At 40.3% G+C, this 27,876-nt stretch overlaps 1 protein-coding gene across 3 annotated transcripts in view; it reads left to right on the forward strand.

The window, feature by feature from the left end:
• Positions 1-27,876, forward strand: part of LOC140574985 (F-BAR and double SH3 domains protein 2) — a 119,917-nt gene that overhangs the window by 72,990 nt on the left and 19,051 nt on the right. For 2 of the 3 annotated variants that reach the window (XM_072695086.1, XM_072695087.1), the window contains exons 5-13: positions 204-348; positions 1,102-1,235; positions 4,486-4,540; positions 4,958-5,086; positions 15,067-15,189; positions 17,155-17,250; positions 22,160-22,234; positions 25,384-25,500; positions 26,195-26,299. In XM_072695086.1, the coding sequence (XP_072551187.1) occupies positions 204-348; positions 1,102-1,235; positions 4,486-4,540; positions 4,958-5,086; positions 15,067-15,189; positions 17,155-17,250; positions 22,160-22,234; positions 25,384-25,500; positions 26,195-26,299 (979 nt within the window). The remainder of the gene's footprint in view (positions 1-203; positions 349-1,101; positions 1,236-4,485; positions 4,541-4,957; positions 5,087-15,066; positions 15,190-17,154; positions 17,251-22,159; positions 22,235-25,383; positions 25,501-26,194; positions 26,300-27,876) is intronic. The other variant, XM_072695088.1, reaches the window with a different exon arrangement.

A 27,876-nucleotide genomic window follows, 5' to 3' on the forward strand; every position in this document is an offset into this window, starting at 1 on the left:
TCAAGTAATGAAGGTCAAAGAAAAGTAATAAAGGATGACAGATTATAATATTTATAAATAATAAATATATATAAATGCAAACTGGATGAAGTTAAATATACCCAAAGTTAATCCTTTGAAGTTGTGGCCAGAAAACCGCAGACTTACTGTGTGTGTGTGTGTGTGTGTGTGTGTGTGTGTGTGTGTGTGTGTGTGTGCTTCAGGAACGTGTATGGTGTGTGGAGGGCATATCTGGAGGGCACAGTGCAGGTGACCCAGTCACGACTGTTCGTCAGTGAAAACTACAAGAATGAAATCTCCGACCCCGCCAAAACCGTACGGCTTTACAAAGAGCAGCAGCTCAAGAAGGTAAGTCGTTTTTAAACTTTCCTCAGAACTTACACCAAAATCCAGCACTAAAGAAATGAATGTTGTAGAGGAATACACAAAGCACACTTCTAATAGAAGCTGATTTTAACACAGATTTATTAATTGTGTATATTTTTGTGTATAAGTTATATGTATATTTTTATATACTTATATATATATATACATATATATACTTTATATGCTTTATATGCTTTATCTTTGTTATATTCTATTATTCTATTATATTTTAATGTAGCAGACTTTAATCAAAACATCTCACTGCTAGTTGTACCATTTATGACCGTATGTGACCAATAAACGTTGACTGATTTGATTGATTACAATGGAATTGTAAAGACTGGGGTTCAGAGTCCAGGGTCAGCCATGTTCTCAACCCACAACCCCCCAAAACTTTGCTCAAGGGTCCTACAGTGGCAGCTTTGCAGACCTGGTTATAGAATCCGCAAGCCTGGTCAGTAACCCAGTGCTCTAACCACTGAGCCACCACTGCCCCTATTTTACTACGTTTCTGACTGTGTTTTGAGGCATCAAGTTTCCTTGTTTTTTCTAAATACTAGGAAACGCTCCGACATTATTGTCTGTACAGTGCAGATGCAAGAGATTAGCTTGAAAACGAGTGCAGTGATCCTTTAATGTTGACAGTTTCTTGAATTTCTGTTCTGTGAGTCATACCTAACTACCCTCTGTTCTGCCCCCTCTGTGATGTCGCCCCCCTGTGGCCACCCCGTGCAGTGCATTGAGCAACTGGGCCGGATCCAGGCCGAACTGCAAGACTCTGTGAAGGACCTGGCCAAATCCAAAAAGAAGTACTTTGAGCTGGAGCAGATGGCCCAGGCCGTCCGAGAGAAGGCCGACATCGAAGCCAAGTAGGTGCTTTACCTGCTGCGATTGCTAAAGCGCTAAAGCTAGCGGCCTCAGAGCCACCCCACTTGCTGCCAGCTCACAAACCCACAGCAGTCAACCTGCGCTCTGGGGCTGTCCTACTTATTGTCCATTTAGAAACCAGCTGGAAGTGAGTTTGAAACCTCTGAGTCATTCTATTAGCAATTTTCCACCTGCTCATTACAAAAAGTAGCTACGGAGTCAAATGCGCCCTAGTGTGTTTTTGCCGGAAAATGGGAAAGCTGCAAACAGCAGCGAGAGGAGCTCATTTAGTCTTTAGCTCCTCCTCTGAAACTCGCATCCAGTCTCTGTTCAGGGGGAGCGCTTCCTCTGAAGAAGCTTATTAGAAGGATGCGGAATTTGTTAAAGACTCTCCACTACCAATCCTCAGTCTCCGGGGCCATTTGCACACACACATACACACACACACACACACACACACACACACACACACACACACACACACACAAGGTAAACAGAGAGAGATTCAGCTGGCTAGCGAAGGTGGTATTGATTTGGAAAAGGGCCTAGCTCTACATTTTCTTCCTGGCAGTGAAATTAATTGGAATGACCTGTTGTCTTCAGCTGTGGGAGGGAGAATGGGAGGTCATTAGTCTGTTGCCTTTACCCTCTTCCATTCATAGATCAGATCCAGCTTGGACTTCCACTAGCACTTGGAATATTTGGCTCATCCACGTCAGGTTGTGTCAGGTCTCAAATATTTGACAGGCTCAGGCTCAGATTTCCTGTTCTGTTTCTTTCTTCTAGATTTAATATATTTTGCACTGTTTTGCCATTTTACTTTAGGTTGATATCTTAAACAGGCAGTAAAGGTCAAATCTGTGACCTCCACAGTGTCCAGTATGAGATCATTGAGTTATATGAAGTTTAAGAAAACTGGAATTTGAAATTTTAAAGCATTGATTGATTAATAAAAATAATGAAAATAAACTTGACTTTTTCAGTTTTTACTGTTGCTGATAATTAGAATTACAGATAAACAGTATGACAGTATATTATTGTTATTGTTTAGACAAAATTTAGTTGAGCTACATTTAGAGTTTCGACAAAAGTGTGTTTAGCCAGTATTTGTTTAGCTAGTTTAGAATAAATTTCATTGAACTACAGTTGAGTTTACACAGAATTTAGTTGAACTACAGTTGAGTTTAGACAGATATTTTGGGCTACAGTTTGAGTTTAGACTCCATTTTGTTAAGCTACAGTTTGAGTTAAGACTATAGTAGGCGAGCTAATATTTGAGTTTAGACTACATTTTGTTAAGCTACAGATTGAGTTTAGACTACATTTTATTAAGCTGCTGTTTGAGTTTACACTGAATTTAGTTGAACTACAGTTGAGTTTAGGCTGCATTTAGTTGAACTACAGTTGAGTTTAGGCCGCATTTAGTTGAACTACAGTTAAGTTTAGGCTGCATTTATTTGAACTACAGTTGAGTTTAGGCTGCATTCAGTTGAACTACAGTTGAGTTTAGGCTGCATTCAGTTGAACTACAGTTGAGTTTAGGCCGCATTTAGTTGAACTACAGTTGAGTTTAGGCCGCATTTAGTTCAACAACAGTTGAGTTTAGACTACATTTTGTTAAGCTACAGATTGAGTTTAGACTAAATTTTCTTAAGCTGCTGTTTGAGTTTAGACTACATTTTGTTAAGCTACAGATTGAGTTTAGACAAAATTTTCTTAAGCTGCTGTTTGAGTTTAGACTACATTTTCTTAAGCTACAATTTAAGTTTAGACTACATTTTATTAAGCTGCTGTTTGAGTTTACACTGAATTTAGTTGAACTACAGTTGAGTTTAGGCTACATTTTCTTAAGCTACAGATTGAGTTTAGGCTACATTTTCTTAAGCTACAGATTGAGTTTAGGCTACATTTTCTTAAGCTACAGATTGAGTTTAGACTACATTTTCATAAGCTGCTGTTTGAGTTTAGACAGAGTTTTGTTGAGCTACAGGTTAAGTTTAGACAAAATTTATTCAAGCTACATTTCAGTTTAGACAGTTTTATTGCACTACAATTGAGTTTAGGCCGTTGTGTTGTGCTGCAATTGAGTTCAGACAAAATGTTATTGAGCTCCAGTCAGGATGGACATAACTGTGTCGAAATGAGGATGTGTTTGGATTCTAAACTTGGTGGTGTGGATTAGGTTTAGAAAAGAACGTTCTCTAGATACATTCAGATTAGGATACACATTTTCTTCTCAAGGTCTGAGTTTAATAAAAGTAAAATGCGGATGTGAAAGTGCTCTGTGTATAGATCCTCTTTTTGGTTTTCACCACAAGCACAAACCATCCACGTTCTTACCAACGTCTGTTTTCTTAATAAACAAAGTGAAAGGTGCTCTGCCATGACTATGTGCCTTTTGTTCTGTTGTAATGCTTTTTCCTTCCTTTCACAAGTCACAGGGAGGTCTGATCTGAGTTTGATTTAAGAAGTGAAGCCTTCAGGCTGCTTAGAATTCACGGCTCTTCCTCTTCCTGCAGTGTGAAATGTGTTAATCTGGGTTTTATTTGTAATGCTTGTTACATGCTCTCACAGGTGGGAGTGTGGTCTAAAGTGGGCTGATTTATTAGGCGTTTCCTGCTTTTCACAGCAGAGAGCAGTCTAGGCTGTACCCAAAACTGCCACATCACAAGTACGGGTGGGCAATAAGTCAGAAATGTAACTTTATTAATGATGTTAAGGCAATCTGTTGTCTTAAAAAATTAAGCTAAGTTAACCCAAGAACCTAATTTAGGTAAATACATACACACATTTTTAAATACATTTTTATATATTTAATCATTATTTGGCTAATAAGTACTATCTTGCTAAAGAAATATTATAGTTATGTGGTGTCTTTTTTACAGGAGACAGAAAACACAAAACGTTCAGTGAAAGTCAATCTAAATGTTATGTTATTTAAGGTCATTTTGGAGCATTTATATTGGTCCATTTATCAGAACAACTGCCAGATTCAGATGATGTCAAAAAAGTGAAAAAAACTGCAAAATTGGAGATAAAATGAGATTGTTTATAATAATAATAACAATGCATCATCTTATTACCCCCCTCCCCCCTCCCGTTTGCAAGCAGCTTTAAATGGTGGATTCTCCAGAATTCTCTCAGATCTGTAGAAGAACAATTGTTATGCTGTACAGCCTTAAGCTGGGTTTGATTTGATTTGATGATGAAAAATTCATGAGATTTGATTAATGTGTGCTGTGTGTTCTCCAGGTCAAAGCTGGGGATCTTTCAGTCCAGGATTAGTTTACAGAAGGCCAGCGTCAAGGTGAGCAGCACAATCTTCATCAAAATAAATACTGACCCCTGTTAGAGTTGTTAGGATACATATACATTCATCTGAAGGTGGTGGTTCAACAGCATTGATTTTGGAATGCTAGAATCAAATATTGCAGATTATAATGATAGTCAATCATGTGTGCACTCATTCTTTGGATTCACTTTTAGATGCAAAAAAACACAATGAAATATTCAGTATCTTCTGTGAATTATTTAGTATCTACTATGAAGTATTCAGAATCCAGTATGAATTATTCAGTATCTACTATGAAGTATTCAGAATCCAGTATGGATTATTTAGTATCTACTGTGAATTATTTAGTATCTACTGTGAATTATTTAGTATCTCCTGTAAATTATTCAGTATCTGCTATGAATTATTCAGTCATTTGTGTTCATGTTTTAGTTGAAAGCCAAACGGAGTGACTGTAACTCCAAAGCCACTCACGCCCGGAACGAATACCTGCTCACTCTCGCTGCGGCCAACGCACACCAGGACCGCTACTACCAGACTGATCTGGCCAGCTGCATCAAGGTGAGAGGGAGACGGCTTTTGACAGCCTGGCGTTAGACATAGTGCCAATAGGTTCATGTTTACCTGTTCCAGAGAGTCCTATTCAGTTAGCAGTACTTTTCTACAACAACTAGACAAGCAATAGGTGCAGCTTAAAGAAACTGAATGCATTCAATAAGAAAATGTCTACAAACATTTGTGATGTGAATATAGATTTAGGCCTGCCCTAAATCCCCCGGTTGTCAAGCATGCATTGTGATTAGATATGTGTGCGTGTGTGTGCGTGTGTGTGCGTGTGTGTGCGTGTGTGTGTCTATGATGATATACAGTGCTGTCACTGCTCAGTCAGCAGAACTGATAAATTTGAAGCTATGTTTGAACAGGGCGAGTGTGACGGTGCAGTGTGATTGGACGATGATCCATGGTGATTGGATGTTAATGGCAGGCGTAATTATGGTCTTAGTGACAGCTGGTCAGTCAGACTTTAACCTGTCATTCTGCTCCGGCTCATGCAGAGTGAGTCCTGATCTGCTAAGCTGAGGTCATGAGCAGAGATGCAGTCATTCACCACAGAAAGTACACGCTGTCCGAGTGATGGTGTGTAATCCAACTCACAGCTGTGTGTTCACACTCACACATCACCAGCATCACACTCACACACTCACACTGACTCATACTCACACAGATGAAACCTTACATCAGACACAGCCTCTGTTTTTCTGTCTCTGTCTCTCATGACCTGGTTTTACAGTCACTTTCTTAGTTAATAATAATTTAAAAATAATAATCCTTGTTATCGTTAGTAATAGTAGTGCTTGTTGTAATAATAACATTAGTATTAATAGACATAGTGATATATGTCTTTTTTGTAATAGTGTAGTAGTGACGCTAATAGTACAGTAATTGTAGTGTAGTAGAAGAATGTAGTAGTAACAGTAGATGATCGCTTAGTAGGTGTAGTAGTATAGTAGTGACAGTAGTAGCACAGTTATAGTAGTAGTGTAGTAGTGACAATATTAATAAAGTAATAGTGTAATAGGTATAATAGTAATAACTGTAGTAGTATAGTAATAAGAATATAGTATTAGTAGTGTAGCAGTGACAACAGTAGTAAAGTAATAGTATAGTAGTAGTGTATTAGTAGTAGAATAGTAGTGACAGTATTAGTACAGTAATAGTATAAACAGTATTAGTACAGTAATGGTAGTATAATACTACAGTAGGTACGTAGTATTAGGTTAGTGACAGTAGTGGTACAGTAATAGTATTATAGTAGTAATGTAGTAGTATAATAGTAGTAGTAGTATGGTAGTGACAGTATTAGTACAGTAATTATGTAACAGTAGCAGTACAGTAACAGTAGGAGTATATTAGTGACAGTAGTTGTACAGTAATAGTATAAGTAGTGGTGTAGTAGTATGGTAGGGACAATAGTAGTGCAGTAATAGAATAGTAGGTGTAGTAGTAGTAGCATTGTAGTTGTACAATAATAGTACTATAATAGTTGTATAGTAATATAGTAGTAACAGTAATAGTAGTATAGTGGTAGTATAGAAGTAATAGTAGTAGTATAGTAGTAGTTGTTTAGTAGTATTATAGTGACAGTAGTAGTATAATAATAGTAGTATAGTAGTAATGACAGTAGTGACAGTAATTGTAGAGTAATAGTAGTATAATGGTAGTATAGAAGTAACAGTAATAGTATAGTAGTAATTGTTTAGTAGTATTACTATTGTAGTGACAGTAGTATAATAGTAATATCGTAGAAATGACATAGTGACAGTAGTTGTAGAGTAATAGTAGTGTAGTAGTAGTATACTATTGACAGTAATAGTAGTATAGTCACAGTAGTAGTAATATATACTCTGCAGATGCTCTCCGTGAGAAAGAACAGCAGTGATGGTGTTGAAATTTCTGACCCAGATATTTCTGAGATATCTGTGTGTGTGTGTGTGTGTTGTTCAGCACAGTGGCATGTTTCTGACAGAGTGGACATGCTCCAGCTGTGGACAGGATTGCACCACTGCTCAGTGTACTGGATTGTTGCGAGTGTAAGTTGGTTGTAGCTGTGTCTGTATGTCTGTAAACAGGTAGATTACCAGACAGAGAGACAGATAGACAGACAGAGTGATTGTAGTGTTATTACAGTAATTCAGTCTGAACTGAAAAGTTAAACACCTGTTTGTGGTAATGCTGTTTCAGTTCTTGAAAAACACCATAGAACCCAAAAAAACCCTAAATAACTAGGCCTGAATATTCACACGGTATCAGAGTATAGACACGAGTGTAAAGTGCAGGAGGCAAAAACAGAACACAGACATTCACATTCAGTGCTGTAACCTCAGTGCAGCTCCGTTAGCCTCATTCTGACCACATTTTTCAGCTCCTTTAATATGACAGTATGTTTTTATGGGGTCGTGCAGGTCAGCAACGGGTTTGCCAGCATACACAGAGCTGTGGTGGATCGAAAGGAACTGACAGCAGCTCTGAGCATTTATTTCCTTATTTAGAGATAGAAACTCACAAACACACACACACACACTTTCTCTTTATTTAGTGAATGTTTGCTGCATATCTTCAGTTTTCAATGGGGACATTTTTGTGAGACAGGGAGGGACGCAATGACCGTTTCTAGTACCACATCCTCACACTGGATGAGCAGCAGTTAGAAATGGATAGTTACAGACAGACAGACGGACACAATTATAGATAGACAGATAGACTGGCAGACAGACAGATGGGTAGTTTCAGATAAACAGATAATCATAGATAGATGGATGGACGGATAGAGATGGGCAGTGTGATTAAGAGAGGTTACATTTATGGCTGTTTAGTGGACTTTAAGGGGACTACAGGGAAATGGACAGTTACAGACAGACAGACACAATCACATATAGACTGGCAGACAGACGGGTAGTTAAACAGATAAACAGATAGTCATAGATGGATAGATGGACAGATGGATAGATAAACAGACAGATAAATAGAAGGACAGACAGACAGATAAATAGAAGGATAGATAGATAGATAGATAGATAGATAGATAGAAGGAAGGACAGACAGATACATAGAAGGGCAGACAGACAGATGGACAGAGATGGCCAGTGTGATTAGGAGAGGTAGGATTTATGGCTGTTTAGTGGACTTTAAAGGGACTAAAGAGAAATGGATAGTTACAGACAGACAGACACAATCTGGCAGACAGACAGATGGTAGTTTCAGATAAATAGACATACATAGCTAGCTAGATAGACAAGAAGACAGGTAGTCAGGCAGAAAGATGGATAGTTAGATAAACAGAAGGACAGACAGATGGATAGGTAGATGGGCAGTGTGATTAAGAGAGATTGGATTTTTGAACAGACAGACAGACACATTCATAGACAGACAGAAAGGCCGGCAGACAGACAGATTAGTATTTACAGATAGATACAGATTGATAGATAGACAGGAAGGCATGCAGATGAATGTATAGTTAGAAATACAGACAGACGGATAGTTAGGCTAGCAGAAAGATGGATAGTTAGACAGATAAATAGAAGGACAGACAGACAGACAGTTAGATAGATACACAGGCAGCCAGAAAGACAGATAGACAAGCAGGCGAACAGACAGAGAGATAGTTCAGACAGACACATTTAGATGGAAATACGGATGGAGAGACAGACAGACAGGCAAACAGACATGTGAAGTGGACTTTTGGAAAATGAGCCCTTTAACTGGTGATAGGCAGGGGGTCACACACGCAGACCCGCGCTCTCCCTCTCTCGTCTCAGTCAGTCCCGCTGATTGGAGCAGAAGGGTGATTAAAAGGTATTAGTGAGGTGGGCAGCAGTGCTGTCAGCTCAGTTCTCTCTCCGTGGCTGAAGCGCAGCTACACCCGCTCTGCTCTGCCCCGCTTTCTGCTTTCTAACGAGCGTTTGACCTCAGGCTATGCCAACGAGCCGAGCGCTCCGAGCCCGGGAACGGGGCTGGAGTAAATTATTGATAGCCGGACGATCAGCGCTTGGGGCCCACCAGCTGCCGAATAGCAGCCAGGCTTTCTGCCCACCTTCAGCATTTCCTATTGGCCAGTTTGCTGCCGTGGATACAGGCGATATGGCTGCTCTGTCACCAAGGAGCATCCGTTTCTCTGCCCGGCATCTTTTTATCACCAGAGTGTGTGTTTGTGGTCTGGCAATGCTCTGTAAGTGTGTGTGGTGGGGAAAGGTGTGTGTGTGTGTGTGTGTGTGTGTATGTGTGTTAATGAGCTTTCTCAGAGTCTGCTATCTCACATTGCTTCTCTAGGCTCTCTGCTTTGTTTCCCTTTGTTCTCCCCTCATTTCTCTACACTGTTGCCCATTCCTCCTGCATATGCATCGCTTTTCTCTCCTCTGTGCATGAAGGAGACCGGAGAGGAAGCACACTTGCTGCCCCGAGAGCGCCCCCTGCTGTCTAAGAGCAGAGCTGTTCAGCATGACGCTCCAGTGCATTCATTTGTGAGCTGTTGCAGGTGCTTCCTGTCAGATTCCCCTTAATAACCGTGTGATAAATATGATTACGCTGAGGCTTGTTTGTTATTATAAGAGAACTTTCTCATTTGGCATTTAAATCACCCACACACACGTTTTTTTTTTTTCATGACAAACAGACGTGTAGTTTCGTTTAATACTGATAGAAGTGTATGTTTCATAGCGAATGTACCATTGCCAAAGCCACCTAGCCATGCAGTCTGCCTTTACATACATTAGTGAAAGAACGGGTGGTTCTAAAGAGCTCACTGAACTCCAGCATAGCTCTGTAATAGGATGCCATGATTGCAAAAAAGTCAGTTGGTGAAATTTCTTCCCTCCTAGATATTCCACCATCAAATGTGAGTGGTATTATTGAAAAGTGGAAGCATTTAGGAACCACAGCAACTCAGCCATGAAAAGTTTCAGTGCTGAGGCGCATAGTGCATAAAACTCAACGCCAACGCTCTGCTGACTCAGTAACTGCAGAGTTCCAAACCTCCTCTGGCATTTACTTCAGCACAAAAACACTGCGCCAAGAATTTCATGGCATAGGTGTCCATGACCGAGCAGCTGCATTTAAGCCTTGTATCACCAAGCGCAATGCCAAGCGTCAGATGGAGTGGTGTGAAGCACAACACCACAGCAAAATCACTGGAGATGTGGAGAAGTGCTTTGTGGAGTGACATATCGCACTTCTCTAACAGGGAGTCTAGTGGACAAGTCTGGGTTTGGCAAACGCCAGGAGAGCGTTACCTGCCTGACTGCACTGTGCCAACTGTAAAGTTTGGTGGAAAGGGGATGATGCTGCTGTTTTTCAGGGGTTGGCATAAAGGCCCTTTAGTTCTAGTAATGGGAAATCTTAATGCTTCAGCAGACCAACATTCTGGACAGTCGTGGATTCCAACTTTGTGGAATCAATTTGGGGAAGGCCCTATTCTGGCCTCAACTTAATCAAACATAAGAGGCTGAACTAGAATGGAGATTGCGAGAACATCAGTGTCTGACCTCAGAAATGCTCTGCTGCTCTGATGAATGGGCAAAACTTCCCAAAGACACAGTCCACAAATTTTGTAGCCCTCCCAGAAGAGTGGAAGCATATATAGCTGCAAAAGCAGGACCATTTTTTCCATAACTTCATATTAATGCCTGTGGATTTAGAATGAGGTGTTATAGGAGCTCCTGTAGGTGTAATGTGTAGGTGTCTCATGTATGTATGTGTGGGTGTGTGTGTATATATATATATATATATATATATATATATATACACAAAGTATATGGGACATACTACCTGTAAATACATACATGTTTATTTTTACTATATATGGGGTATATGACATATATGTGGGTGCTTACATATATGTATACATATGTGTGACCCCAAATTACACCACAGTTCAATTAAAGTTATTATTTTGGTGTAATTCTCAATCGTAAGCAAATATATATTTAATGCAAAAGTAACTGGAAGAACACAGTAGTGTAATATAGACAATAAAACACACAGCTTTTTATTGTGTTTAATAATAACCTGGAAATTGTATTTGAGCCACAAATTGAGCTTGTATTTTATTGAATATGGTTATAATACATTATATGTATATTATAAATGTTCCACGTTCACATTAATGTCTTTCCACACTGTTGTTGATTCTGCTTCTGGTTTCAACGGCCTAGACCTTCCTCAAATCCCCTTTTTGGGGCTTTCCACTAACCCATTCTGATCAGCTCTTCCTTGTGCGAGTTCTGTGCGTGACCGTGTGTGTGTGTGTGTGTGTGTGATGTGTTAGAGCTGGTTTCAGGTGATCTATATGAGCTTTTGTGCTTCATTGTCCAGATCTGGACTCTGATTCCTTAAATGGTTGACCGTGGCCAGGAAGAAGGCCCAAGAACAGCTCACAGACTAAAAGTACCCTAATCACTGGGATTTCCCTTATTTGTCACCATGTCTGGTTGTGTGTATATGTGAACGTGTGTATGTCTGGGTGCGTATTTATCTCTTTGTGGGGACACGTTCCCCCTAGGATGATGAACGTTTAGCGGTTATAGTATATTTGGTCACTTTTGACACTATGTAGTTAAAAATGTATTAATTATTAATTAAACAGGGTGGTAAATAGACTGTAAAACTGAATCACCCCCCACCAAAGTCAAACACTTACTATTTATATATCAAACAACAACTTAAATACTCAGTAAATGTGTTCTGTGGCACCTTGAAGTTTTCCACATATTTAAAGCTTTATAAATGAGTGTGTCCGTCAGGAGGAGAATTTAAAGTAGGAGAAAATATGCATCATCATAATTAAAAATTATGATTTATTATTCATTATTAATAATGATTAAAAAGGAATAATCACTGATTAATATTGGGCAGATGATGATCATTAATTGGCACAGTCATGACAGCTCACTGCTCATCTCTGTCTTACAGAATATGGAGTCGAATTGACTGTGATGGAATACAGTTCCTTTAAACTGGCCAGCAGAAAATAATGATTCCCAGCAGTGTTTCAAACCCCGGCCTCAGAAATGAGCAGAACATCGAAAATAATGCTTTAGAGAGACGTGATTCATCTGTGACCAGAACTACACACTGACACAGAGTCTGCACTCGCTGAGAACTCTGTGTGTGTATGTGTGTGTGTGTGTGTGAGAGAGAGAGAGAGAGAGAGAGAGAGAGAGAGAAAGAGAGACTGCACCAAGAACATGTGTAAGCTGTTTAGATGTTTTGAGGCAATGGTCTCCATGAATCATTTGTGTGTGAGTGAGTGATTGTGTGTGTGCATTTGCATAAAATTGGACAAAACCAGGAAGTTAATGTTCTCCTGCAAATTATTGCACAACATACTATGGGGTGGAGACCCCAAGGACCCTATCAAAGTGAAGCACACACACACATACACATACAGACAAACAGACACACACTCTTTAGACAAGCTCCACATTTTCCGTTTCCTACTCTCCTGAGTATGGCAGCAGGACAGCCTCTAAATGAACCTGCTTCAGTCCAGGCCAGTGTGTGTGTGTGTGTGTGTGTGTGTGTGGGTGTGTGTGTGAGATCAGCTCCAAAATAGGCACTATAGAGACCCTTACCTCTGTGAAAAGCAGAAGAGGGGGAGTCAGTTTGCTTGCTTTAAAGCAACACAATGTAGCAATTGTAGCTTAAAATAGCAGCGTCAGAGTCATGTTGATGGTACACTGACTGTAACAGGGAGAATGACGTCTCTGTCATTCCCACTCTGGGCCGGAACGCTGCTGCTGCTGCTGCTACTGCACTATACTATGGAACTTGCACAAGACGTCAGAACTGTCCGTAACCTGAGTCTGTGAGTTTGTGCAAACTCCTGTAATTTCACTCCACCACCTCAGTCCACATGCTACATAATTCAACAATTTTCCAACTATAGGATAAATGAGCTCTGTTCTGATTGGCTGTTCCTCATTTAGGAAGCACTCAGAGCAGAAACACTTCTGAGAACTGCAGTATTAGTGGGCGGGGCTAAACTGTGTGTATATAAACATATAAACCGTGAAATTCTTCTCTTTGCATATTCCAGCTTAGACAGCCAGGGTCACAGCTCACAGTCAGCCATTCTACAGCAACCCAGATGCTTTCAAGTACAGCAGAAAGGGTTAAAGGCCTTGCTGAAGGGCCCTGGGTATCGAACCCACAACCCTGTGGGGCATTTGACATCTATCAGCACAGAAACTGAAGTGTGTTAGACTCTTTGCAGATCCTTTAGCTGTACAGTAATACCCTGCAGCTCCAGACTGAGAGGAGCTACAGTAAAGTACTCCAGGAACTGATCCAACACACTCACATCCAATATAGGAATATAGGAAACCGAGAGAGAGGGGGGGATTTAAACACACACACAGAGGTAGAATGTTCGAGAGAGAGAGGGGCAGGGGGAGGTTTCGAGTTTTCTGTTTGAGCGTCAAGGCCATGGAATCTGAACTGGTTAACCTTTCCCAGCAGCTGCTGCTGTTTGAGCTCTCTGCTCTGATCCAAAGCATTTTTTTACAGCACGTGAAGAAACAGCCTGAGCACTGCTGCCCACTGTAGTGGAGTGAAAGGGGGCCCAGAACTCACCCTAGACCTCCTTTCACTAGTTAAACCATGAATCAGATTTCATATACTCCACCAATTAGCATGCTGCTAACAGAGACCTGATACTACAACTGCTGTGACTACTTCTGTGTCGGACTATCAGCCGGCAATTCCAGCATATGTGGTTCCTTTTAAGAAGTATTTGATATATTTGACATCTGATACTATTGGCCTTGTTGGTCTGTCAATTATAAATGCAAGTTTAGCCTCCGGCATAGTTCCTGAAGGTTTTAAACAGGCAGTAGTTCAGCCCTACAAAAGTTATGAGGCCTCAAAATTGACAGATGTGTTTACTGATTCTGGTTCTGCTGGACCTGAGTGCTGCTTTTGATACCATTGACCATGATACACTCGTTGAGCATTTGAATACTGTGTTGGAGTCAAGAGTTTGGTCTTTAGTTGCGTTATCTCCTGTTTAAAACATAAGGCCGCACAGATCAGTTCAAAAGTGGTTGGTGTGGTGCAACAGATAACACCACTACCTGCCAATGAGCTACTGCACCATGTGGGAGACATGTGGGGTTCGGGTTCCAGTCTTGATGACTGTGCTCCGCTACACCAATAAGAGTCCTTGGGCAAGACTCCTAACACTGCATTGGCCCACATCTGTAATACGAGTAACATTGTAAGTCGCTCTGGATAAGAGCATCAGCTAAATGCCATAAATGTAAATGTAAACAAAGCTCTTTTTTGTTTTGTTTACCCAAATTAAGGGTGGTTTTTGAGTCCCTCGCTGCTGCAAGCGCTGGGCATGCTCTGCTACAACCAAACCAAGGATCGGAAGTGGATCGAACTCCAAAAGCTGATATGTTAAACCTGATCTAATAAAACATGCCTGGATCCACCCCTAGTATGCCCCCCCCCCCCCCCCCCCCCCCCATTAGTGTTTTGAAATTTCATTACAATACATTTCTATCGTTTAGCTCTCAGCAGTTGAACTGTGGAGTGAGGACTGTACTGGGCTGTGGTACTGGATACTGGATGTCTGTGCATTAGTGCATTACTGAGGTTGGAAGTCTGATCTTGCACTGTAAAGCATGTTGGTTTTTAAAGTGCTGTAGGGATCATAATCACATACTTGCTTAATGCAGAGTCCAAAACCATATAATCATCTCTATTAGAGATCACTGACCCCCTCAGCAGGTGATTTAGGCCCGCAGTTAGCACAGTGCTAATTGGCGGAGTGAAGGCTTGCGTTGTTTGCCAGCTTCATTAGCCTTGGAGCTCCAGTGTAACGAATGCTAAACGTCAGACAGTAAGGATGTTTCGTTTCTCAATGCATATATTGCTCTGAGTCTCTCTCTCTCTCTCTCTCTCTCTCTCTCTCTCTCTCTCTCTCTCTCTCTCTCTCTCTCTCTCTCTCTCTGTCTTTCTCTGTCTCTCTCGCTCCCACTTAGGCGCTGGATGGTAACGTGTATGATCACGTGAAGGATTACTTAATGTCGTTCTGTCGGACAGAGTTGGAAGCGGTCCAGGCCGTCCACAACACGTTCCAGTTCCTTCTGGAGAAGTCCAGCCGAGTAAGTGCCTCACTCTCTCACACATACACATACACACACGTTGCTGATCTGTCTCTTAGTCAACATTGTCTCCCTCCCTCCCTCCATATTCTATCTCTCTCTCTGCACCCCCTCCTTATTTTATCTATCTCTGTCTGTCTCTATCTTTCTCTGTGCCAGTCTCTCTCGCTCTCTCTCTTTCTCACCCTATTCTGTCTCTCTCTCTCTCTCTCTGTCTCTCTTTCTCTCTCCCCTCATTCGCTCTTCCCTGCATTCCCAGAAATAGCTGTACTTTGCCAGCACCTCATTAACTGCTCGCCCATGAAAAAAAACCCTCCCTGTGCTACACACACACACACACACACACACATATTCATATATAGACACACTGCATAAATACACAGAATTACACTGGCCTCTTGCCCTACTGTCCCAGGGGTTTTTTATGTTACATACTGCAGCTCTGTATGTATGTATGTATGTATGTATGTGTGTGTGTGTGTGTTTTCATATATGTGTGTGTGTGTACACACTTGAGTATGAGAGTATGACACCTCCCATCACCCCAGGGAGAGCTGCAGTCACCTTGGGAGGTTTGTGTTTGTGTGTGTGTGTGTGTGTGTGTGTGTGTGTGTGTGTGTGTGTGTGTGTGTGTGGTGGCTACACATACACTGCAGTCTCTCATGGCTCAGCAGCTCACATAACTCTGTTTCTTCCAGTACCTATTACAGTCATGTGTGTGTGTGTGTGTGTGTGTGTGTGTGTGTGTGTGTGCATATTAGGGCCTGATCAATATATCGTTTGCTCTGTATCATTGGTCAGTATTGATGATGTATAGTGATCATGATACTGGTATCAGTTAAAAATGCTCCATCAAATAGTATATTGTTGCTTGTATCTCTATTGTTGAGGCTTTTCACTTTTTGTGAATCTGGCAGTTTTTTTATGAAGGATGGACCAATGGACGACTGTCTGTGCAACGTCATCCCAGAGATGCATGTGGAACCAGGGTTTCAGAAAGCAACAGAAAGCAGTGCTCTTCATGCTACAGAGCATGCTACTTGTGCAGTAAACTGCACCAGCTGCAGAGAAGATGGTTGGATGTTCAGGGGGGCTCACATATTTTGAAATCAAGATGAACAGCAAACAAACAGATCCGACTCTGACGCTGAATTTACAGATTCAGATTCAGCAGCTGACTAACGTTACAATCTACTGACCAGCTATGTTTCCAGTGTGCCTTTGCCCCTGGCTGCGCGCACACCCAGTAATGTTTGTAAACAGGAAACCCCTCTATAGAAATGCTCCAAAATCTTTTTACTTTGACTTTCATTGAATTCCATTCCACCGTAAAGTTGCTGTTTTGCTAGACAGCAATGAGTCAACTCGCAGTCATATCAGCCAGTAAAGCACTTTCCTGTCCAAGTTGTGTCATGATGAATGGACCAATAGATTCCAAAATGACTTGGAATTAAAAAAATAATAATAATTGAAACTGAAATTGAAAGTTAGGTTTCTCTTCTCCTGTAAAGTTGCCATTTTGAAGACACAGTTAGTTCCAACAGTGGTGGGTTGAACCTGGACAGTGCTGTGGGGCAACAGGGGCAGGGTTAAGATACCCCAGTATCAAGTAATGAATTTTATATGTAATATAATCTTGGGTGAACATCGAACTGTGTCCCATTCATAGTTTTATTCAGAGTCAGATTTCTGTTGCTTTGTTAAATCTTAGGAATTCCACATGTCCTTTTTAAATAAGCAGTGTGATTGGTTTGTGACGTCTTCAGATTTCTACTTCTAGCAAAGCGAGATTGAACATATCTGATATAAATTTTATATAATATTTAATTATAGCGACTAATATTTGGCTGATATGATCATTTTAAGCTCTTTAAATTCAACAGTAGTGTCAACAGGTTTCATAGCAGTGGGGTCCAGCAGTATATATGTATGCACTGACACACTGATTCTGTGTCCCTCATCAAGGTGGTCCAGGACTTCAACCAGCAGCTTTTCCTGCAAGAGAATCCTGTTTTCCACAAAACACAAGACTTCCAGTTTCAGCCTTGTGACAGTGACACGGTGAGTCTTACATGCACAAGTCCAGCCGTGTGTTATTTGTGTACAGTAAGTGAATTTGTTTTTGGAATTGCACATGAAAAACACACCCAACAGACCTCTCTAATAACACAGCAATAAAACACAACCTCTGTTTCTTTATCCACAACTGATCTGTAATAAATCATCTTCAGTAAATAGACATTTACAGCAAATCCATATCCATCCTGTGTGTTTCCTCAGTTATTAGACTCATTATGCCAAACACAGTTACAGCACTACTCCATAGCCTACAAAGAGTATGCTATTAATGTCAAACAATAAACATCAACGTTAAAGAACCATGCACGATGTAGAAGAACTAACACCATTATTAACAATTGACATCATTGTTGAAGAACTAACCATTATTAAACAAATAACATTAGTGTTGAAGACTTAACACTACTGTAGACAAACTAACACCATAATTAAAAAACTGACATCAGTGTTGAAGAACTAACACCATTATTAAACAACTGACATCAGTGTTGAAGAACTAACACCATTATTAAACAACTGACATCAGTGTAGAAGAACTAACACCATTATTAAACAACTGACATCAGTGTTAAAGACTTAACACCATAATTAAACAACTGACATCAGTGTAGAATAACTAACACCATAATTAACAATTGACATCAGTGTAGAATAACTAACACCATAATTAACAATTGACATCATTGTTGAAGAACTAACCATTATTAAACAAATGACATTAGTGTTGAAGACTTAACACTACTGTAGAAGAACTAACACCATTATTAAACATCTGACATTAGTCTTGAAGATTTACACTACTGTAGACAAACTAACACCATAATTAAAAAACTGACATCAGTGTTGAAGAACTAACACCATTATTAAACAACTGACATCAGTGTTGAAGAACTAACACCATTATTAAACAACTGACATCAGTGTTAAAGACTTAACACCATAATTAAACAACTGACATCAGTGTAGAATAACTAACACCATAATTAAACAACTGACATCAGTGTAGAAGAACTAACACTTCTGTAGAAGAACTAACACCATTATTAAACAACTGACATCAGTGTAGAAGAACTAACACTTCTGTAGAAGAACTAACACCATTATTAAACAACTGACATCAGTGTAGAATAACTAACACTATTATTAAACAACTGACATCAGTGTAGGAGAACTAACACTTCTGTAGAAGAACTAACACCATTATTAAACAACTGACATCAGTGTAGAAGAACTAACACTTCTGTAGAAGAACTAACACCATTATTAAACAACTAACGTCAGTGTAGAAGAACTAACACCATTATTAAACAACTGACATCAGTGTAGAATAACTAACACCATAATTAAACAACTGACATCAGTGTAGAAGAACTAACACCATTATTAAACAACTGACATCAGTGTTGAAGAACTAACACTTCTGTAGAAGAACTAACACCATTATTAAACAACTGACATCAGTGTTGAAGAACTAACGCCATTATTAAACAACTGACATCAGTGTAGAAGAACTAACACCATTATTAAACAACTGACATCAGTGTTAAAGACTTAACACCATAATTAAACAACTGACATCAGTGTAGAATAACTAACACCATAATTAAACAACTGACATCAGTGTAGAAGAACTAACACTTCTGTAGAAGATCTAACACCATTATGAAACAACTGACATCAGTGTAGAATAACTAACACTTCTGTAGAAGAACTAACACCATTATTAAACAACTGACATCAGTGTAGAATAACTAACACTATTATTAAACAGCTGACTAACACTACTGTATAACTAACACCATAATTAAACAACTGACATCAGTGTAGAAGAACTAACACTACTGTATATGAACTAACACCATTATTAAACAACTGACATCAGTGTAGAATAACTAACACTTCTGTAGAAGAACTAACACCATTATTAAACAACTGACATCAGTGTAGAATAACTAACACTATTATTAAACAACTGACTAACACTACTGTATAACTAACACCATAATTAAACAACTGACATTAGTGTAGAATAACTAACACTATTATTAAACAACTGACTAACACTACTGTATAACTAACACCATAATTAAACAACTGACATCAGTGTAGAAGAACTAACACTTCTGTAGAAGAACTAACACCATAATTAAACAACTGACATTAGTGTTGAAGATTTAACACTACTGTATATGAACTAACACCATTATTAAACAACTGACATCAGTGTTGAAGACCTAACCCTACTGTAGACGAACTAACACCATAATTAAACAACTGACATCAGTGTTGAAAAACTAACACTACTGTATATAACTAACACTATTATTAAACAACTGACATCAGCGTAGAAGAACCATCAGTAATGCTGAGTAAGAACTATTAGTGGAGAATTAGCATCAGTGTCAAACAACTAGCACCAGCTTAGGCCAAAACATGACTGACCTTTGTCTTCTGTGAGGTTTCACTCAGACACATGTCCTGTTTTTTCCTTCTGAGCTACTTTACTTTTCAAGCTCAGTAGCAGAACCAATCAGAATCTCTATTTCAGCTAGGGGTGGGACAACAGGCAGTCAAACTCCGCAGCAGAACCAATCAGAATCTCTATTTCTGCTCTACTTTACTGTGTTTTTTATTGTTGTCTAATTTGAAATATTGCTGTTATGTATTTTTTCTATAAGCAGTAAACAAGCAGAGCAGCTCCACTGCAGGCAGAGCGATCATCCTTTACACTGAAGTGTGTTAGTGTGTGAAGAAAGCACTCAGAGCTTCTGCATTATTCAGAATCCTTATTTATAAAGACATTTTATTCAGATCTTTATCACCTATCACCTTCACACACTCACACATTTCAGCATCGGGCCACACCTCAGGAAGAAACACACACATGCACACTCTACAGCCGTGTCTTCACTCTCTATATTTGTCCTGTGCAGCAGACACCTTCGGATGTGTGTGAGACAGAAACATACATTGTGTGGTGTGATATCATCCCCGTGATGAAGCAGCAGCAGCAGCAGCACGGCTGATTAAAGCCTCTCCCTCACTTTTAAACACGGCCTCGTTTTGTCTCACTTTGTCTCCTGGAAGAAAGCAGTTACCCAGTTTCACCCAGATTTACTGTTTTTAAACAACTCACTAACAGCTACACTCTCCCTCTCACACTCTCTGTCTTTCTCTTACTTCTCCCTGACTGGCCCTACTATACTCTCTCTGTGTCTCTACCTCTCTCTCTTTCTCTCTCCTCCTCTCTCTCTGTCTCTCTCTCTTTTGCTTATCCTTGACTGGCCCTACTATACAATGTCTCTTTCTGTGTGTGTGTGTGTCTCTCTCTCTCTCTCTCTCTCTCTCTCTCTGTCTCTCTCGCTCTTTCTCTCAGTCTCTCTCTCTTGCTTCTCCCTGACTGGCCCTACTATACTTTGTCTCTTTCTGTGTGTGTTCTGTGTGTCTCTCTCTCTCTCTCTCTCTCTCTCTCTCTCTCTCTCTCTCTTGCGGTCTTTCTCTTGTGCCTCCCTGACTGGCCCTACTATACTCTCTCTGTGTCTCTACCTCTCTCTCTTTCTCTCTCCTCCTCTCTCTCTGTCTCTCTCTCTTTTGCTTATCCTTGACTGGCCCTACTATACAATGTCTCTTTCTGTGTGTGTGTGTGTGTGTGTGTGTGTGTGTGTCTCTCTCTCTGACTCTCTCTCTCTCTCTCTCTCTCTCTGTCTCTCTCGTTCTTTCTCTCAGTCTCTCTCTCTTGCTTCTCCCTGACTGGCCCTACTATACTTTGTCTCTTTCTGTGTGTGTTCTGTGTGTGTGTCTCTCTCTCTCTCTCTCTCTCTCTCTCTCTCTCTCTCTCTCTCTCTCTCTTGCGGTCTTTCGCTTGTGCCTCCCTGACTGGCCCTGCAATACTCTCTTTATTTCTGTGTGTGTGTGTGTGTGTGTGTGTGTGTATGTGTGTGTGTGTCTCACTGTCTCTCATTCTCCCTCTTTTGCTTCTCCCTGACTGGCTCTACTACACTCTCTCTCTTTCTGTCTCTACCCCTCACTCTCTTTCAGTCTCTGTCTCTGTCTCTCTTACTTGTCCTTGACTGGCCCTTCTATACTCTCTCTCTCTGTGTTTACCTCTTTCTGTCTCTACCCACAAAAAAAAAGTTTGTGTTTCAGTATGTAGAAGGTGATATGGTCACTCACTGTCTCTCTGACGGTGGCAGGCAAGGGTGTACTGAGCTGCGAGTGAGCAGCACTCTACGTTCTCCTAGCAGATAGGGCAGTTTCTCTCTCTCTGTCTCTCTCTTTTGCTTCTCCCTGATTGACCCTACTACACTCTCTCTCTTCTCTCTCATTTAATGAACTCCTCTTAACTTCTCTGATCTGATCTCCTCTGTTTCGTCGTGGTCCTCTGCTGTAATTCTGCTTCTGTAAACTTCTGCTGATGCTGGATTTGGTCTTTGCTGACTTTACTGTCTGATATCTGGGGCTGTCCCTGTATTAATGATCTATTAATAATGTACAGGAAGCCAGAAGGATTTTTAAACGTATGGGCTCACTGCCTATAAAATCTAAACTGTGACTGGCTGAAACATCTACAGGGTTAACTGTAACTGTTCTCCACCCACACATGCAGTGTAGAGTAACAGGTTGGTAAAATCAACACATAATGGCTATAGAAAATCAGAAACATAGCTGGAACAGGAAATACATAAATAAAGAAATCGACAAGCACAGTTAGTCGAGGTATAGCCCTGGTTGACTCTGAGGGGACAGCCCTGATTCTAACTGCTTTTCTCTGAACGTTTCTTCTCTTTACTTCCTGCCACTAACCTCTCCTCTCCTCTAACTCTGTGTTTTCCCTTCCCTACTTTCAACCTGTGTGTGCGCATCCCTGTGTGTGTGCGGTGTCCTGCCTCAGACTCTTAGCTCCGTGCAGCAGTTGGTGGACATTGAGCCATCGGCGGTCAGTGTGATGAGAATGACCTTGGCCCAGGTAGAGCCACACACAGTCAACATCTTCATTTTTCCATCGGTCAGTCCATCTCTGCGAAAACAGTGTCCACTAGGGGTGTACAATCTGTGTTTTATAGTCTGTGTAACCCTCCCAACCCTGATGTCTATATATGAGGACATCTTACTCACTCATGCAGCAACGGTAGTGGTCTGGAGATCGCTCTGATAGCGCTCCATCCCATCTCTAAACCCTTCACCAACTTGTCCCTCCATTATTTACTGACAACAGTGCTGGGGCAGGGACACATGGCTTTCCCCATACAAGTTTCACATGCTTAATAAGTTGCATTTCCAGGGCATTGTGGTTTTTAACATATTTTAATGTGTGGACGTTTGATCTTCATTTAAACAATATTGAGAGATGAAAGAAATATTATAAGAAACTAAAGACATAAAACTGAACAGTTAAAAAATGTAATTAAGAGAAATGTAAATTAGTCAGAACACCCCCACATCTATTACTACTTCAAATGCCTAAAATTAGAATCAGGTGCAGCAGATTGCATTTCTATTAATTACATTACAATTTAGACATTATTCACAAGCTCCCCATAGAAGGAAAAATAACAGGGTGGTAAATAGGCTGTAAAAGGTAAAATAAGTTTTTTCTCACCCCAACCAAGGTCACACACTTACTATTTATACATCAAACAACAACTTAACCCCTTAACACTCCAAGGCTTTTACACTACAGCGTATTACTCAGTAACCACAGGGACTTCTGTACAAACTGGTGGGGCTATTTCTTGGTAATGGAAGTTTGTAATAACACTTTCAGCCGTAGGCTATTTAAGGGGTTATTAAAACAACTTGATTAAAGGCGCCTTTTGAGTGTGTGACATGAGAGTGTACAACAATTTAATAATCACAATATTCAGTAATATCAAAGTAAAAAAAAAAAAGAGGTTACGCCCTTAGTGCCCACATGTGTCCATCCTCAGCTCACTGCCATTGCATGTGTGTCTTTGTGTCTGTGTAGTATGTGGACACCAGGCTTTGACAGATGTGGAGATAAGAGAGTGGCTGGTTTGCTGCAGGTTCAGCCTGTGCTTATCTCTCTAACTGCGTGGGAGAATTCAAATCATGTCCTTTTGTTAAACCACTGCGTCTGTGTGTGAGATTTTATGCTGCAGTATACTGAGCCAAAACACATCCCCATTCAAAACACTTATATCACACTTTTCTACTTCTGTCTCTCTTTTAAAGCCATTATTGACGTGTTTAAACGAGACACAATGGGACAAAAAGTTATTTTTCCAATCCTACACAACTGGTAAAAAAAGTTTTACAACATTGTACCATTTCAGGTTAGTAACCACCTGGGCATATCTTCTTAAATTCACTTTCAAAGGCACTTGCATATAAGATATAAGATAATTCCTGCATTTTATATATATATCAAAATGTTCAGAACAATCTCAGCCCCAACCCCAAGTGACCTAGAGCACTGAATAAAGAGATACTCTGATACTAAACCTGAAAAACTCAAGTCAGACTTAAGAAATTCTGCCTATTTCTTGTGAAACCATATCTTTACTCATGTGGAACGAATTGTACTGGTGCTTGAAGAGGGTTTACCATAGTCTTCACATTGGCCAGTTTCACACAAAACCATAGACAGATGCATAAATCCAGAAATTACAGATGAGAGACCGATGGCAGACACACAAATCCACCAGTTAGACACACTGAGAGGCAGAGACGAGTATCTTGACACTTCTTCATAGCCTCATAACTCTGGATGTGAGTCACGTACCATCTGGCAAGGAGATGCGATGGGCTCTACAGATTCAGGAAATTTCTCTTTGCTGTATTATCACACAGACAGCAATAGATACATCAGAACGTTCATAGACGTTCATAGGTGTTCTAAAACTTTTGACCAGTTGTGTATATTATCTAACAGTTATTATATATTGTATATAATTGGTTATACTCCCTCTCTTAGACCCCTGTATAGGTACCTAATAGGTCTCCTGTACAGGTGTACAATAAAAGACTGAAGACTGTGGTCAGAAAGTGACCACTGATGAAAGCATTAAACTAAGTGTGCATTAAACTAAAGGACAGTATACAAACACTCCCAGAGCTACTGTCCATGCTCTGTAGGCTTCAGCTTATCAGTACACACTCCACGTCCGCTGAGACGGCACAGAAACATCAGTGGAATATATAGGGTAGAGTAGAGAAGCCTGCATGTCCACCTGTGTTTGTTTTCTGATGATCGCTGTGACCTTCAGTTTGTTTACATCCTACATTTTTGCCGTTGTTCACATTTAGACATGTGAATGTGACTCTGGCAGTTGGTCTTTACATTGTTTCAAAATGTCATGATGAATGGACCAGTAGAAATGCTGACCTTGATTTTACATTGGTTTTCATTAAAAGGTAAGAAGGCATTATGCAGTTCAAACAATTGATTCATTATTAATTAAAACGGTGCTTTACTCCCGTAGATATTTATATCTTGCCGACTGACTGAATGTCTGTCCGCCTGCCTCCTTGCTTCATCCCTGGTCCCTCCAACTCAGCCTCATTCATGCATATTTCACTTGATTTATTAATCCTCCTAAGCTGGTTGGTCAGGATTAGGCTTCAGATGCAGTTGAGTTGGGTAATAAGGAAGGCCTAAGCACTGTTGCAGGAGCCGTGCTTTTTATTACCACCTCTATGACAATGAAAACGCATGGCTAGTATTCTTATGCGGATTGTGTATGTATATTTGGGGAGATGCAGTACTGTGCTAATGATTTAGTATCAAATATCTGGGCAGTATATGTCTATTTACTCAGTAAAACACTGATATTAGAATAAATACAAATAACATTCATATAAAAAGTGGTGCCAAAGCTCTCATGAAAGACTCATGAAAGTCTAGTGTTATTTATAGTTATCATCCAAAACCTGGTTTGATTAATACAGTTATATATATATATATATATATATATATATATATATATATATATATATATATATACTCATTTGCTTACTATAGCACTCAATATTGTGCTGATTAAGCTATGCTATTCGTCTTTTGACCTCCAAGCTGATCTGGGTTTAATTTCAAATATATTGCACTTGTTAACCAGTGTGTCTGTGTGTCTGTGTGTGTACCTGTGTGTGTTATAGAGTCGACAGCTGGAGTCAGAAACAGGCACCACAGAGGAGCACAGCCTGAATAAGGAGGCACGGAGATGGGCGACCCGTGTGGCCCGCGAGCACAAAAACATCATCCACTATAAACGGGTCAGTCTCACACACACACACACATACATTGTCCACTACATATAGGTTAAACATACGAACAGTATGTTCGAGTAAAGCATAACACACCAAGCTTTTCACACTTAGCACAGGACTATTATTTTGGATGAAAAAAGAGCTTGTGCTTTATTAAGTATTATTAGAATCGATGCATCAAACTGAAAGGAGCTAATCAACTTCATTGATCTGGAAATGCTGGAAATGTGTTATAATAATTAGTGAAGTATGCACTCACTCCTGTTCTCAACTCCTTTATTTATGTATATTCTTCTAGAACAGCGGTTACCAAACATTGCCCTAGAGCTGTACTACATCGCTAAAATTTCTGCTATCAATATTAAATAAAAAGGGGTAGTACTGTAGTGCTGGATCATAGGTGTGGTTTTCTCCGGAGTGCTGGTCAGGTGGGGTAGAACCTATTTAAGCTTGCATGAAATAAACAGCAAGTGACCACATGTTCATGATCCACAGATCACATACAGCACAGGAACATTAGCCACTCTGTAGCCACTTTCTTACTGGGCATAAGACTGGGGCTATAGTTTCGGGACCACTGTTCTAGAAGATCCGGTCACAACTGTAGGGCCCACCACCTCTGCAGTGATGCGCTATGCATGGCTGATCAAGGATTGGTATTGATTAGTGTTGATTAATAGTGATTGGTGTGTAATTGCAGACGCTGGAGGAGTGTGAGAGACAGGGGACTCCTCCCTCAGAGCAGAGCCGTAACGACCTGGAGTTTAAAATAGAGGAGGCCAAAGAGAACATCCGCAAAGCAGAGGTAACTGTCTGTGTGTGTGTCTGTGTGTCTGTGTGTCTGTGTGTCTGTGTGTCTGTGTGTGTGTGTGTGTGTGTGTGTGTGTGTGTGTGTTGGAGAGTTTTAATTAGAATCTTAATCCCAACCTAGCCTAACAGTATTATGTCTGAATCCAACCATAACCACAAAGAATTTAGTTTGAATCTGATTATAGCCCAAATGAATTTTGTCTAAATCCGACCGTAGCCCAACTGTCCAACAGAATTCTAAATCTGAACAAGATTCTGAATCCAACTTTAGCCCAGCAGAATTCTGTCTAAATCTGACTGTCTGAATTTGACTGTAACCCAACATAACCCTTCTTAATCTGACTACAGACCACCAATATTCTGTTTGAATCCGACTATGGCTCAACAAAATTCTATCTGAATTCAACTGTCTGAATCCGACTGTCTGAATCTGACTGCAGTGTAATAAAATTCTGTCTGAATCCGACTGTCTGAATTCAACTGTCTGAATCCGACTGTCTGAATCTGACTGCAGTGTAATAAAATTCTGTCTGAATCCAACTGTCTGAATCCGACTGTCTGAATCCGATTGTCTGAATCTGACTGCAGCCCAACAAGATTCTATCTGAATCCGACTGTCTGAATCCGACTGTCTTAATCCAGCTGCAGCCCAACAAAATTCTGCCTGAATACAACTAAAGCCCAACAGACTTCCAGCTTTCAAATCCCACTTTGGACCAACAGAAATCTGCCTGTATGACTACTGTACGAGTTTTTAATTAATCAGTATTTTAGGTTATGCAGAACAGACAGGAGAGAAATCGGCTCACAAGAGATTGAAAGTTTGATCTCCAATACTGCTGTTCTTGCACACCTTGTCCAATATATCCGTCTTTCAATCTGTCCCTATTGATCTGTCCGTTTGCCTGTTTTTTATGTGACTGATGGTTCCAGCTCTGTTTTTTTCCCTTCTCAAAAAACAGAACTGACTTTTCCTCTGCTACAGTCATGGCTCCCCCTTCTGGCAGTGCCTTATCTTATCTTCAGTGTTACAGTTTATTAAACCCTGCAGATATTGAGCATGTTCTGCAGTTAATGCAGAGCTCTCTTCAGTATATCTGCTGTGGAAACGCTGTGATGTTCCTCTTTTTGTAGAAACTTTAAAAGGTCTTACGGCTGATCCTTCATTAGTCTCCCATCAATATTTAATCACCCCATTAAGAGCTAATGGATAAGCGCTGGGAGGAGTAAAATAAGCAAAGGATGAAAAGGGTCAGTGTGAGAACGTTAAGATAATTTTGGCGGCCCATTGTGCAGCAGGAAGTTACCCCGAAATGGCAGGAAGTGTACTTAGCGTCAATTATTAAGGAGCTGAGGCTTCCTTAGAATCACGTCCTTTTATGTGCCGTTTGGCTGTACCGAGGCACAAACTGAGCACTCCAGAAGAACCCAGCTGATCTGTTTCATGTACAGCTTGTTAAGTGTGACAGTTCAGTAACAGCGGTTAAACGCTGCTTGCTCTGCTCGATTTTCTCCTTCTTTTCCTCTGTCTGCTCTAATCTGGAGAGCTGGAGGCGGTTTTCATTATTTTTC

This window comes from Salminus brasiliensis, chromosome 13, assembly GCF_030463535.1.
Source record: "Salminus brasiliensis chromosome 13, fSalBra1.hap2, whole genome shotgun sequence".
Lineage (NCBI taxonomy): Eukaryota > Metazoa > Chordata > Actinopteri > Characiformes > Bryconidae > Salminus > Salminus brasiliensis.